General features: G+C 35.6%; 1 protein-coding gene across 12 annotated transcripts in view; it reads left to right on the top strand.

Annotated features, from left to right (window-relative positions):
• The window catches only part of INPP4B (inositol polyphosphate-4-phosphatase type II B), a 779,792-nt gene that overhangs the window by 617,554 nt on the left and 149,876 nt on the right, over nucleotides 1–12,362 (top strand). For all 12 annotated transcript variants that reach the window (XM_057546957.1, XM_028168300.2, XM_057546956.1 and 9 more), the window contains one exon: nucleotides 554–662. In XM_057546957.1, coding sequence (XP_057402940.1) covers nucleotides 554–662 — 109 coding nt within the window. The remainder of the gene's footprint in view (nucleotides 1–553; nucleotides 663–12,362) is intronic.

The raw sequence follows: 12,362 nt of genomic DNA, 5'->3' as shown, positions 1-12,362 counted from the left end.
TAAGGAAATTGCAAAATTCAATTGCATGCATTCAAAATTGTGTAAGATTTAGTATATACAGGCAGGGAACTACTATGTATCGATTTTTTAAATGCACTTTTACTGTTCTTCCCTTGAGTCAAAATGCATTAATATTTTGGTTCTTTTCTCGGCAACTTTTGGTTGAAAGATTGTTCATTATTGTTGAATTTCAATATGATTGCAAATTAAATGATGCAAAACTCAATAAAGTAAAATACACAAAAGACCAATTAACATGTTATCTCAGTAAGTATATAGAAGAATGAGAGAACATACTGTTCTACACAGTAGCATATAATTAGGATGTAGTCACAAATCAAGGAAATATTATAACTTGTTTAGGTGCACAGGTGGCTTTTAGAAAGATTGATTAGCTCCTCTTGCCCCCTTGAGATGTGAGTTCATTTTTATTCCTGCAAAATCAAACAGAATAATTTCTCAAACTCTCCACAGTGTGTAGGCTTCAATGCAAATAGCGTGTTGGAGATAAATGTTTACAAAGCGTTCATCTCCTTGTCCATTCCTGTTCCAGATGCTCTCTACGATGTCATAACTGTGGGAGCCCCAGCTGCGCACTTTCAGGGATTTAAGAATGGTGGTCTTCGGAAACTACTCCATAGATTTGAAACGGAAAGAAGAAAGTAAGTGATGACAGGATGCATTAATGATATTTATCTTCTCTTTGGGGAAGTTCGTATACCAGGTTAGGAGATAAAGAAGCTTGGTCCATCACAATGAATAGTTCTTGACATCTCCAGCCTATTCAGGAAGAAAGCATTAAAAATAAGTTAGAATTGTGTAACTGATATACTGTTATATAAATGTATAAACTAGCAATGCATATATATATATTTGTCTTTCTTGTTTTAAAGAAATTGTCTCTGTACTGATACAATATTATTAACTCAGCTACCTCCTTATTAGGATTTCTCTAGTTTTTTGTTTTTAGTTTTGGTTTTGGCTTTTTGGTGGGCAGCGTATATAGTTCTATGAGGTTGTATCACAGGTGTAGATTAGCGTAAGCATCACCATAATCATCATAAATAACTGTCCCGTTACCACATAGAAACTCCCTCAGATTATCCTTTAATTGTCACATCTTTCCCCCAGACCCTTTTGCTGTGGAAAGTGGTTCTTTTGCCTTATTATTTCAACAGGGAGTGGACGTCAGAGTTCCAGCTAGGGGCTCTGAGGGGAGAGGCACCTTCTGTGTAATTCATGGAGGTTGGAAATCAGTTCAGTGACAGACCGCATGGGGAAAGGGATGCCATCCCTTTACTGAAATGAGAATAAGAGTGGAATACAGGCTCAAACTTGGCTGCACATTAGAATCACCTTTGGAGCTTTAAAATATTTTATCTATGCCAGGATATCACCCCAGACATATAAAATCAGTTCTGGGAATGGTGCCCAGGCATTGGTAAGTTTTAAAAGCTTCCCAGGTGAGACTGATGTGTGGCCAGGGTTGAGAACCACTGATACAGATGTAAGTGAATAATGCTGGGAGAAGACAGGTGAAGGGTGTGGAGACTAGAAACAGGAATAGTGACACAGATGAGTTAAACTTGAAAAATGTATAGAACCTCAATTAGTATCTATCAGGAGGAAAGAAAATCTACATAAAGGAATATTTGTTGCAATACAGAAGGAAAGCATTACATCTTGCTTATTGGAAATTTTTCTTTAAAGAATCCCCAACTCATTAAATTGTTACGAAATGGAACCAAAGATGGGGATAAAGCTGTAAGAGTTTTGATTTGGGAAAACTTGGGCCTGAGTAACGTGGATGAATAAAACCGAGCATATTATAGAGCTTTTCATGCTTTAGACATGAGACTTTTCTAGGAGAACCAAAACCCTAATTACTCATATATTATTTGGGGGTTTTTTATTTGTTTTTAAAATTTTTTTAAGCTTTTTTTGTTGTAGTAAAATATGTGTAACATATAAATTTACCATTTTAATCATTTAAAAATGTTTTATTGGCATATAGTTGATTTACAATGTTGTATTAGTTTCAGGTGTACAGCAAAGTGATTCAGTTTTACACATATATATATACTTTTTCCCATGTATTCACTTGTTCATCAAACACTTATGTGTTTCTGGATTCGGTGATTTACCTAGGCACTATTTGAAAGCTTGTGGACTCTTCCCTCAAAATATGAATCAATTTTTACTTCCAGTATTTCGTAAAAGAAAGGGAAAATCTACCACAACAACACATCCTTTGCCGGCTTTGATCATTTGTAATTTCAGCAGGAACCTCAGATTAAGCCAGAACTTTCACTGAGTAAGATCATGACCTGAAAGCACAGCCCTTTCACTGAGATAAGGAGGCACCTCATGAAAACCAAGAGCCTTTGTAAAGAAGAAAAAAAGCTAATGAGGGGCAGTGTTCACTCCTGGAGAATATTAATTCCTTATGATCTACCTATTTATTAGGGACGAACTCAGAGCTGACTCCCTGCAAGAGATCCTAGTGTCAAATGCCTGTCTTGAGTATCTACCATGGTTTTTCCCTCCACACCTCCCACCCCCTCAATCTGGTCCCATAATCAAGATTGACTACCCCAAAATCTCAAATGGAAGAGAGAAAAAAATCATTTGGAAAAATCATAAGGAAAACAAACTAAAATTTACCAATAGAAATGTTATAGGCGGTCCTTGAGCTTACAACACTTGAGTCGTACTAGAATTTGGGGGAATTTTCCGAAGGAAAGTAAAACAATACAAAGAGTTAAACAAACCAGCCTTACTTTTTATGAGATCAAAGGTTTTACAGTCACAATGGTTATACAATTTCTAAGGAAAATTTTCCTTATTATTGTAAGGAGAAATTTGAATAGAAGTTTCCCAATTCTCTATTATAAATAGGAAGTTTCTTGAGTAAAAGGAGAAATACCACATCAGGGAAGAAAGTTCTCCATAGCCTATAGTGTAGCAAGAATCCAATAAACCAGAAATGGGAGAACTGGATGCAAAATCATACCACTACCTCTGAAATATATTCATCAGACAGTATCACTAACCACTGCTTAATTGGGGGGGTGGGGTTTAAAACATAAATTAACATTTTTCATTAGTGGTATAAAGCTGAGATATCTAAGCAAAATGGTCAGAGTTTTCCAACTCTTCTTTTTATGTACTTTCTCCAGTAACATATGAGCAGACTAGGCAACAGTTACAAGTATATTTGTTTTCAAACCCTTCACTTTCATGCTTAAGACAAAGATTTTCATTTCTTTTATGAAAGGGAATGAGTGATTCAAATGTATTCATTGAAAGCAATAAGACTGCATCCATGATTTGATATTTGAGAGCCAATTTTTTTTCCCCTGCTTGGAGGTCTTTCCCTGTCTCTACCTTGATCTCTGGGTTTTTCTCAGAAATTTATCTTGTCACTCACTGGTAGAGCAGTTTAGAATCTGAGATCATAACTCTGTATAAATCCATGTCTCATGTCATGTATCTTTTAAATAGAAATATTTTTTATCTTTTAGTGATATATATATTTAATATATTGCTTTCTATTGACAGTTTTCCAATTTTGTAAATATGTTTATTGGCAAATGTAGAAAAGTCAAAAGTAGGAGGTTAAAATCACCCATAATCGCCCTCCTCAACAAGACAGTTACTGAGATCATATTGGTACAGTCTCTTCCAGTTCGTTTTTCCACATGTAATCTACATCTTATGTTTTTTTCTATTATAAATTAAAAAATTCAAAATGGCTTAAAATGACTAATTCTTCAAAGTATATAAATTGAGTGCTCTCCATTTAAAAATCCTGATGTGTTTTTGGTTTTTGGAAGTCATGCCCAATACAACAAAGCTACTATAGTTAATAATATCAGTCTTACAAGTTATAGCTAAAATTCATCTCCTGTTCACTTTCAAATACATTTTTCCTTTTTGGAAAAAACACTTTATAGCACCAAAATATAAAGAAATTTTAAAAGTATAATAAAATCATACAGACGCTGTAGAAATAAGAAGTGTGAATAAAAGCCCTGTTCATTCCTTTTTTTTTCTTTTGAACTGTGTCCAGTAGTTGACAACATATCATTTCCAAGGAGATAGCAATTTAATTTTTGTGTTGATTGTAACTTGATTCCTTGGAGGTATATTTTCTTCTTCCGGTGAGTCAGTTTCTCCTCGGCCACTCTTAGCTTTCAGCTCGGTTCTTGTTTGAGCAAATACAACGCTAGGTCTGCCAAAACTGTGTACCAGGTTTTTCTCATCAATGTGCACTTTTCTCTGTGCAGCCCCCTGTGCACAACAACAAAATTTCCAGAATAGGTGGGTTTTAGCTCTTACAACATCTATAGCGTGGAGTCGGGAGAGAATAAAATACTTCAATTAAATAGCCCTGCTGAGTCTTGGACATACTCTACAAACTAAATGATGACACTTGCAAAGCATTAAACTAAATGTAATATAAGGGAATGAAATGATTTTTGCTAAGTCGCATATGATCCTAAATGAATTTGTAATGCAGTTTTTCTCCTCCTTCATTCTCTTTTTAACTATACAAAGAACAATATTGCTTCTAGCACACAAATTCAAAGAATAAAGAAGCACATAAAGTGAAAAGTCTGCCTTTTCCATTCTCTTTTTAACTATACAAAAAAACAGTATTTGCTTCTAGCACACAAATTGAAAGAATAAAGAAGCACATAAAGTGAAAAGTCTGCCTTTTCCATTCTCCTTCCTCAGAGTAAACCAATCTGAACAGCTTAATGCATTTCCCTATACAATTTTTTCTAGCTATCCAACTCTTTGAGTTTTCAGTGATCAGGACACTTTGTCCACACAAACTCAGGTCATGGGAATGTCATGTTCTCGACTTTCCTATAATTCAGTTTACTTTTTCTGGCCTCCATTCTGGGGCAAGGCAGAAACTCTCATCTCAGATAATTCATAGACTCTACACCTTGTATGGATTTGAATCCTGGTTTGGGCACTTACTGGCATTGTGACATTAGTCAAATTACCTCACCCCTCTGTACCGTAGTTTCCTCACTCGTGACACAGAAATAATATTGCTTTACCTCATAGGATTTTTCTGAAGATTTTATGACTTCATATACACCAAACATTTATAATGGTACCTGGCACATAATGAGGGCTTAATAGATATTAGCTATTATTTATATAAAACATGTAAACAAGTATTTTTTTACTCAAAAAAATGTCTGACAACCTTTAATTTCAATACATTTGGATCTCATTTTTTTTCTAAAGGCTAAGTAGGGTTTTATTGATTGAATGTAGCAGAATTATCTAACCAATACAATATTGATGGGCATTTAGATAATTCCTATTATTTGTTATAACTCTGTGTTTGCAAGGTAAACCCTTATTCTTATTCTTATGTTTTTGCAAATTTGTGTTTCTTTTTGATAAAATTCCTAAAAGTGGAATTTCTTAGTTGAAGTGATTACACTTTAGAGATGCTGTCATACTGCCTTCCAAAAAAGTTGTATTAATGTGCATAATATGCCTAATTGCCCACATATTCTTTTTAAAAATTTTTAATTGAAGTATAGTTGATTTACAATGTTTCAGGTATACAGCAAAGTGATTCAGTTATACATATAGATGCATATATATGTATATATAGACATATATATTCTTTCTCAGATTCTTTTCCATTATAGGTTATTACAAGATATTGAACATAGTTCCCTGTGCTATACAGGAAGTCCTTGTGCCCACATATTCTTAAGTACTAGGCTTCGTACACCATCTCTGTGCTAAGCCCAGGCATGGCTCTTGAGATTCAGACATGTTATTTACCACCATTTAGTAGACAGCTCCATGTTAATGGTATCTTCCAAACACCTGAAAGTCGACATACTCAGTCATCTCTCATCCCCTTATCCTCAAACTTCTCTTGGGGATTGTTTATCTTAATTAAGACACCACATCCATCTAGGTGTTCGACTTTGAAGCTTGAAAATCCTTGACTACTTTTCTTCCCTTGCTTCCACTTCCCAGAAAAAAAAAAAAAATCAGTTCCATCACTTCTACCTTCTTATATCTCAGGAAGTCGCTCATTTCAATAATCAATTGTGGTTTAGGATAATCCTAACCCATAGAATCACCAGTTTTTAAATGTCCTACTGCCAAATCTCTTAATCACTCTTCATCCTCCAGACTGGCTCTCATCTCATCCGTTTTCCTCACCTTGGTTGGAATAATATCTCTAAGAGGCAAGTACAATCTTGTGATTTCACCATGTTAAACAGTTCATAGCTGCCTCTTGCCTGGAGAAAAAAGCACAAGGTGCATAAGATACTCATGTGTCATCTGACCCTGACTTTTTCTCTAGCTTCATCTTTCTCCACTCACACCATCATCTTCTCCTCTCATACCACCCTCCACGGTGAACCAGACCGAAGTTCTTCAGTTTCAGGTCTGCCTTGAAGTTTTTTTTTTTTTTTTTTCCTGAAGTCTTCTCCAACTCCTTGGCAAGGCCACATCTGCTTTTTTTTTCTTTTTTTTTTTTTTAAATTTGTATTTATTTATTTATGGCTGTGTTGGGTCTTCGTTTCTGTGCGAGGGCTTTCTCTAGTTGTGGCAAGCGGGGGCCACTCTTCATCACGGTGCGCGGGCCTCTCACTATCGCGGCCTCTCTTGTTGCGGAGCACAGGCTCCAGACGCTCAGGCTCAGTAATTGTGGCTCACGGGCCTAGTTGCTCCGCGGCATGTGGGATCTTCCCAGACCAGGGCTCGAACCCGTGTCCCCTGCATCGGCAGGCAGATTCTCAACCACTGCGCCACCAGGGAAGCCCCCACATCTGCTTTTATACAAACATACCTAATTGCCTCTCTTCCCCTCTAGACTGTGTACTCTGGGGGCACGGACTGTGTCTGTATCCCCAGGAACTAACTTGATAAGTGTTCCTTGAATGACTAAGTATATGAAGAAGTAAATAAAAGAAGTGAAAGCATTGTCTGTCAGAGGAGTAAAAGGATGAACAAATTGCTCTGCCTAAAGAGATCATTGTGTTGGAATTAGGTGACAGAAACATAGGGGCATTTGTGGAAAATGTCTTGTAAGCTTTCAGACAGCCATTTGTCAGCTCTTAGAATGTTTGCGCTTGCTTGCGCCTCACTAGGAAGTGAAAATATACTTTTATGTGTTCTGAAAGAGGAAAGCTGATGATTTTTATAAAAATAGCCAACCTAAAATCCGGTTCAATATTAGTAATGCAGTGGTGACTTTAACGTTTAAAAGTTGGCAACATTCTTCCAATCACCTACCCAAAAGCTTGTGAAGCAAAGTATAATCTGAAGCAAGAAGCACTGTGTCAAGTGTAACAGTTCAAACTTCTTAAAAATTGAATCTTTCCTTTAAAGAAAATGACTTTAATTGTAAATGAAAACAAGTTTGCTAAATGATCCTAGAATTTAGAGTGATAATAAATTCGGTAAAGAGAACATTGTCTGAAAATGATAAAGCACATAATTTTAACTGTGTGATGTCAGAAAACCACTGAGCTTTTACCCTTTAGTTTCCTTATCTGCACTGTGGATGTGGCTGATTTCTGTTGAAATCATTAGATTGTTAGAAAGAATGGTTACAATCTTGAGATTTTTGAGGAAAGACATATTAAGTGTATCATCACTCTCAGGAAGATAATTTGGATACTTTGACTTTACAATTAAATGTTTTAATTTCGCACAATTATTAAGATATGACTTCTGGTTTTAGCTCAGAAGAAAAAGTTAATCAATAGGAATATTAGGAGTTAAAATGTGGAATCTATAGCAAACTATAGAAACCTTTTTTTTTCTGCTTAAAAAACTAAATATGAAAAGAATATATGGTTTGAGGACTTATTTTCTGTAAATCAGGAGTTGCATTTCTTCTTCACTATAAACTAAAAAAATATTTGGAATCGTGACATAGTTAGGTCATCTTAACTAGTATGCTTTTAATCCAAGGAAGACCTTGTGTACTCAGATTAAATGCTGAGTAATTTTCAGCATGTTCTTTAAAGGTCTCTATTAGCTTAGATATTTAATATCCATCATTTTAGAGGCAGCAAACAGCAGAAAGGAAAGTGATCTACAAATAAATTGCCAGAAAATTTTAAAAGTGCTGTATTTTCCAGAGCTTTAGAAACTAACTCTAGAGTATCTCATTCTTTGCAAGATTATAGTGAAACTACTAACTTAAAAAAATGCACACATGGGATTTATGTCATGGGAAAATCACACAATCAGCTTGTGTGACATGAGAAAAAATAGTGTCACTGCAGAATCTTTATTAGATGGGACCTTGCCTAAGCTATTCCAATGTCTTCTCCCCTGTCAAGAGGCTTGCATAAGTAAGTAGTTATTGCAGTGCTTCTGCTGAAGAAAGGTGGGTTGGCTTAGGGTGGTTTAAGCACAGATGTAGATAAGGGGATCAGTTACAGAGATATTTTAAAGGACTTGGCAATTGTTTGGACTTTGTGTGTCTGTTTGGAGTGGGAGGTAAAAATCCAGGGGTGTCTAGGAAGACTCCCAGGCTTCTGTGCAGCACACCTGGGCAGGGTGATGCCATTCACTGCACCTTGGCTTAGGAACTCCAGCAACATAGAGCAGCTGGGAGAGAGAGAGGCAGAGAGACAGAGACAGAGACAGACAGAAGGGACAGATAGACAGAGAGAATGAGAGAGAGAGAGAGAAGGGTTAAAGGATGGGAACCAAATCTGAAGGACCCTTGTTTGCTGTGTCAAGTCCTGGCTTCTCATCCTATAGGCTAGGCTAGGCTAAGAGGGCTCATTGACAGGTTCTTATCTGGGTATTAACATGATCAGATGCGCATTTTGAGTTACTATGTGGAGAGAACTAAGGGCAAACAATTAGGCTATTATAATAGTGCTGGTGAGAGGAGATGGGTGAGTATGGAGTTGAAAAAGATTTAAGGAAATCTTTACAGGATTTAAATGCAATTGGATGAGGACTTGGGGGACTGAGCAGGGTTGAAGGATTCAGGTTTCTGGTTAATATAACTGGGTAAATGAAAAATTTACGAGGAAAAGGGAATACAGGAAATACACCATGTGTTTACCATGTTTACTTGATAAGATCAGTTGTCTATATTCAATATGAAAAGAAGTTTTGGGAAACAAGAAAGTTATTTGAGTCTGCCTTTTTTTGCATTAAAGAATCTTTTAGATCTTAGAACTTACAGGGAATCTCAGATTACAAATTCCCCTATTTATTTTATCAATGAGAATAATGAGTTTCAAAGACTGAATCGCCCATACAGCTAATAACAGAGCTGGAAAATCAGACTTCGGTGCCCAGTCTCAAGGTCTTCTATATGCATTCATCCTCATACAATCAATAGATTTTCAACACGAAATGTGTATGCTGTTAATGAATGAATGATGTTAGTTTACGGATAACCTTTCTAAGAATTGATTTTTGCTACCCACCGGATAGAAATTTTTTAAAAGTTGATGCATTTGACCCTTTCTGGGCCTTTATGAGAATATAATTTTCAAAGTAAATTACTTTATCTGTACTACAAAAAAGAATGAATGAATTGATGTGGTAATTTTCACTCAGATCAGTTACTATTTTAATCTGCTAATGAAAATAGTCAGTAAAATATTTTTAAGACTCTGGACTTATTGATTCTCTATCTACAGCTTTCCTAAATACACCTCAGGAAAACCACTTATTTAGGAATTATATATAATAAAAATAATTAAAAAAATATTTCAGGTATTCAGAGATTCTACTCATAATGGTAAAATTTTAGAAACATCTTGAATGAATGATTAAGAAAGCTTATTCTGCATCACTAAAGTGGAACACTATGTAGTCATTTCAATTATTATGTGGATTATGAGGTATCTAGAGGTGTATATAAAAAGGTACTTGTAATAAAACATGAAATTATGTATACACAGAGGACAGGTATTGGTGAATGTTTTGGAAAGGATAACAAGTTAACTTAGAGTGGTAGAGATAGATACAGAGTTCTATTTCCTTTAGGACTTTCTTTTTTGTTTTCTATCTCTCCTAGTTGTAGAATAAGAGAAATGTCTTTGTAAAACCCTTTTGCCCCTTCTACTTCCAGCAAATATGGAAAGCTAGGTATCATGAAAAAAAATCTCCAACAACAAAACGCCTAGGAAATTTGGATGCAATGTGACATCCTTTTACATTGCTCTTAAATGCAGGTCTGAGCTCTGGGGAATGTAAAGAGCTATAGTACTGAGTGGTTGGTAAACAAACCCTGAAACTATGGTTACCTGGGCGATTTTTGCATACATTAACAATATAGAGCCTTAGGTTCGCAAGGACTTGTGGGAAGCAGCTATTTATCCCCCTTTTTCTTCTTCTCTGCTGCCAGCCCTGGCTGTAGCATTTAGAGGATAAGCATCACCACACTCATCCCGTGATTATCTTGTTGGCTAACTCCAGCCTTTTGCTTTTCTCAGCGCATTGACTGAATAGCAGTCGTTAAATATTTGTTGCAAGCAATTTATGGTGAGATGATTTTCAAATTATTTCTTGTGTCTAATCTGTGTTATAAAATAGAAGCATACATCTTCTCTAATGAGCTTTGTTTTCATTAGAAGATGAGAACTTCTTCAATTATATTTTGTTTTAATATTTACATGCTGTACCTACCATTATTTTACTAAATAAAAGATGTTTCCTGTGTTAGTTATGGGATTGTAATTTTTTTCAAATCTCAAATGGATCAATACCATGTTCATAAAATAGTAAAACACAATTAAGAGTTCAAACTGTGTATTCATAAAGACCTGCATTTGAATCCTGGTTCTACCATTTATAGTAGTTGTATGTTCTAGGTCAAGTTACTTAACATACTGAGGCTTCAATTCCTAAATCTCTATAATGGAATAATATTTGTTGTTCAGAGAGTTGTTCTCATGACTAAATAAAATAATCCCTGAAAAGAAATTAGCATAATTCTAGGTCCATATTATAGACCCAATAATTATTAACTATTAAAATGAGAGAGAGAGAGAGAGACTTGGATTATTAGTGTAAATTCCGCAGTATTAATTATTGGCTTTTTTAGAGACCCTCCATAAAAATATCAGATTTTACAGGGAAAAAAATGAAATGGGTCCTAAATATACCTTCTGTTTTCCTGTATTCTTATCCCAGAATCATAATCACCAGCACTATCATATCATATGCTGGGAACACTTGCTTGTTTCCTGCAGCTTTATTGAGGTGTAATTGACAAATAAAAGTTTTATATATTCAAGGTGTATAACTTGATGTTTTGATATATGTATACATTATGAAATAAGCATCACAATCAAGCTAATCAGCCTACCCATCATCTCACATAGTTACCATTTCCTTTTCTTTTTTTGTGGTGAGAACACTTAAAATCGACCCTCTTAGCAAATTTCAAGAATACAATACGTCAGTGTTAGTCACCAGTCTGTACTTTAGATCTCCAGAACATATACATCTTGGGTAAATGAAACTTTGTACCTCTTGACCAATATCTCCCCATTTCCCACTCCCCCAGACCCTGGGAACCAGCATTCTACTCTCTACTTGTGTAGAATAATGTGCAATTGACCTATTTTTTTAAGTGTATGGTTCAGTGAATGTTAGTTAATTTATAGAGTTATGTGATCCTCATCACAAGCCAATTTTAGAACATTTCCATCACCTCTAAAAATATCCCTCAGGCCCATTTGCAGTCAGGGGAATATTTACCTTGCAGTGTATTTGGGAATGGTTTCTATTCTTACACCTTATCTTACTCTGTACTTTAATTAGATGTGTGAATGAATGAGGTCCAGGATGGAGTTGAGAAATTTTTTGGATGGGAGGGAATCGGGGACCTGGTTTGGGTGCTACTCCATCACATCTGCACAGAGCAGTGAGCATGAAAATACCAGAAGCCAAACTAGGCAGAAATAGATCTACCAGACTCTTGGAAGTTGGCAGAGGAAATCAGGGCAAGTGAAACCAAGGATAAATGGGAATAGGCCATGGAAGGAAGTGAAAACTCATTGGACTTTGTCATATAATAGTGTCTGGGAACCTTTTGTTAGAGCAAGAATAGGACGAAGGAAAGGATTTTATATATATATATATATATATATTAGTTCTAATGGTCAAAAAATCGCAGATAAGAACTTTCAAACTGAAAAGTGGGATGATCGTAGGAGACAGTGTGACCAGAGCCAATAGGCAAATTTCCTTTGAGGGCAAGTTGAGCCGAAATGAATTTTAGGTTTTTCCCCTTTAATTAGCATTACCTGTCACAGAGCTAATAAACAAGAGAGTCAAGCTTAGTTCAAAATGCTGATTCTAAAGTTTCCAAGAAA

The sequence above is a fragment of the Balaenoptera acutorostrata genome, chromosome 5, assembly GCF_949987535.1.
Source record: "Balaenoptera acutorostrata chromosome 5, mBalAcu1.1, whole genome shotgun sequence".
NCBI classification, from domain to species: domain Eukaryota; kingdom Metazoa; phylum Chordata; class Mammalia; order Artiodactyla; family Balaenopteridae; genus Balaenoptera; species Balaenoptera acutorostrata.
This window is presented reverse-complemented; position numbering and strand designations above follow the sequence as displayed.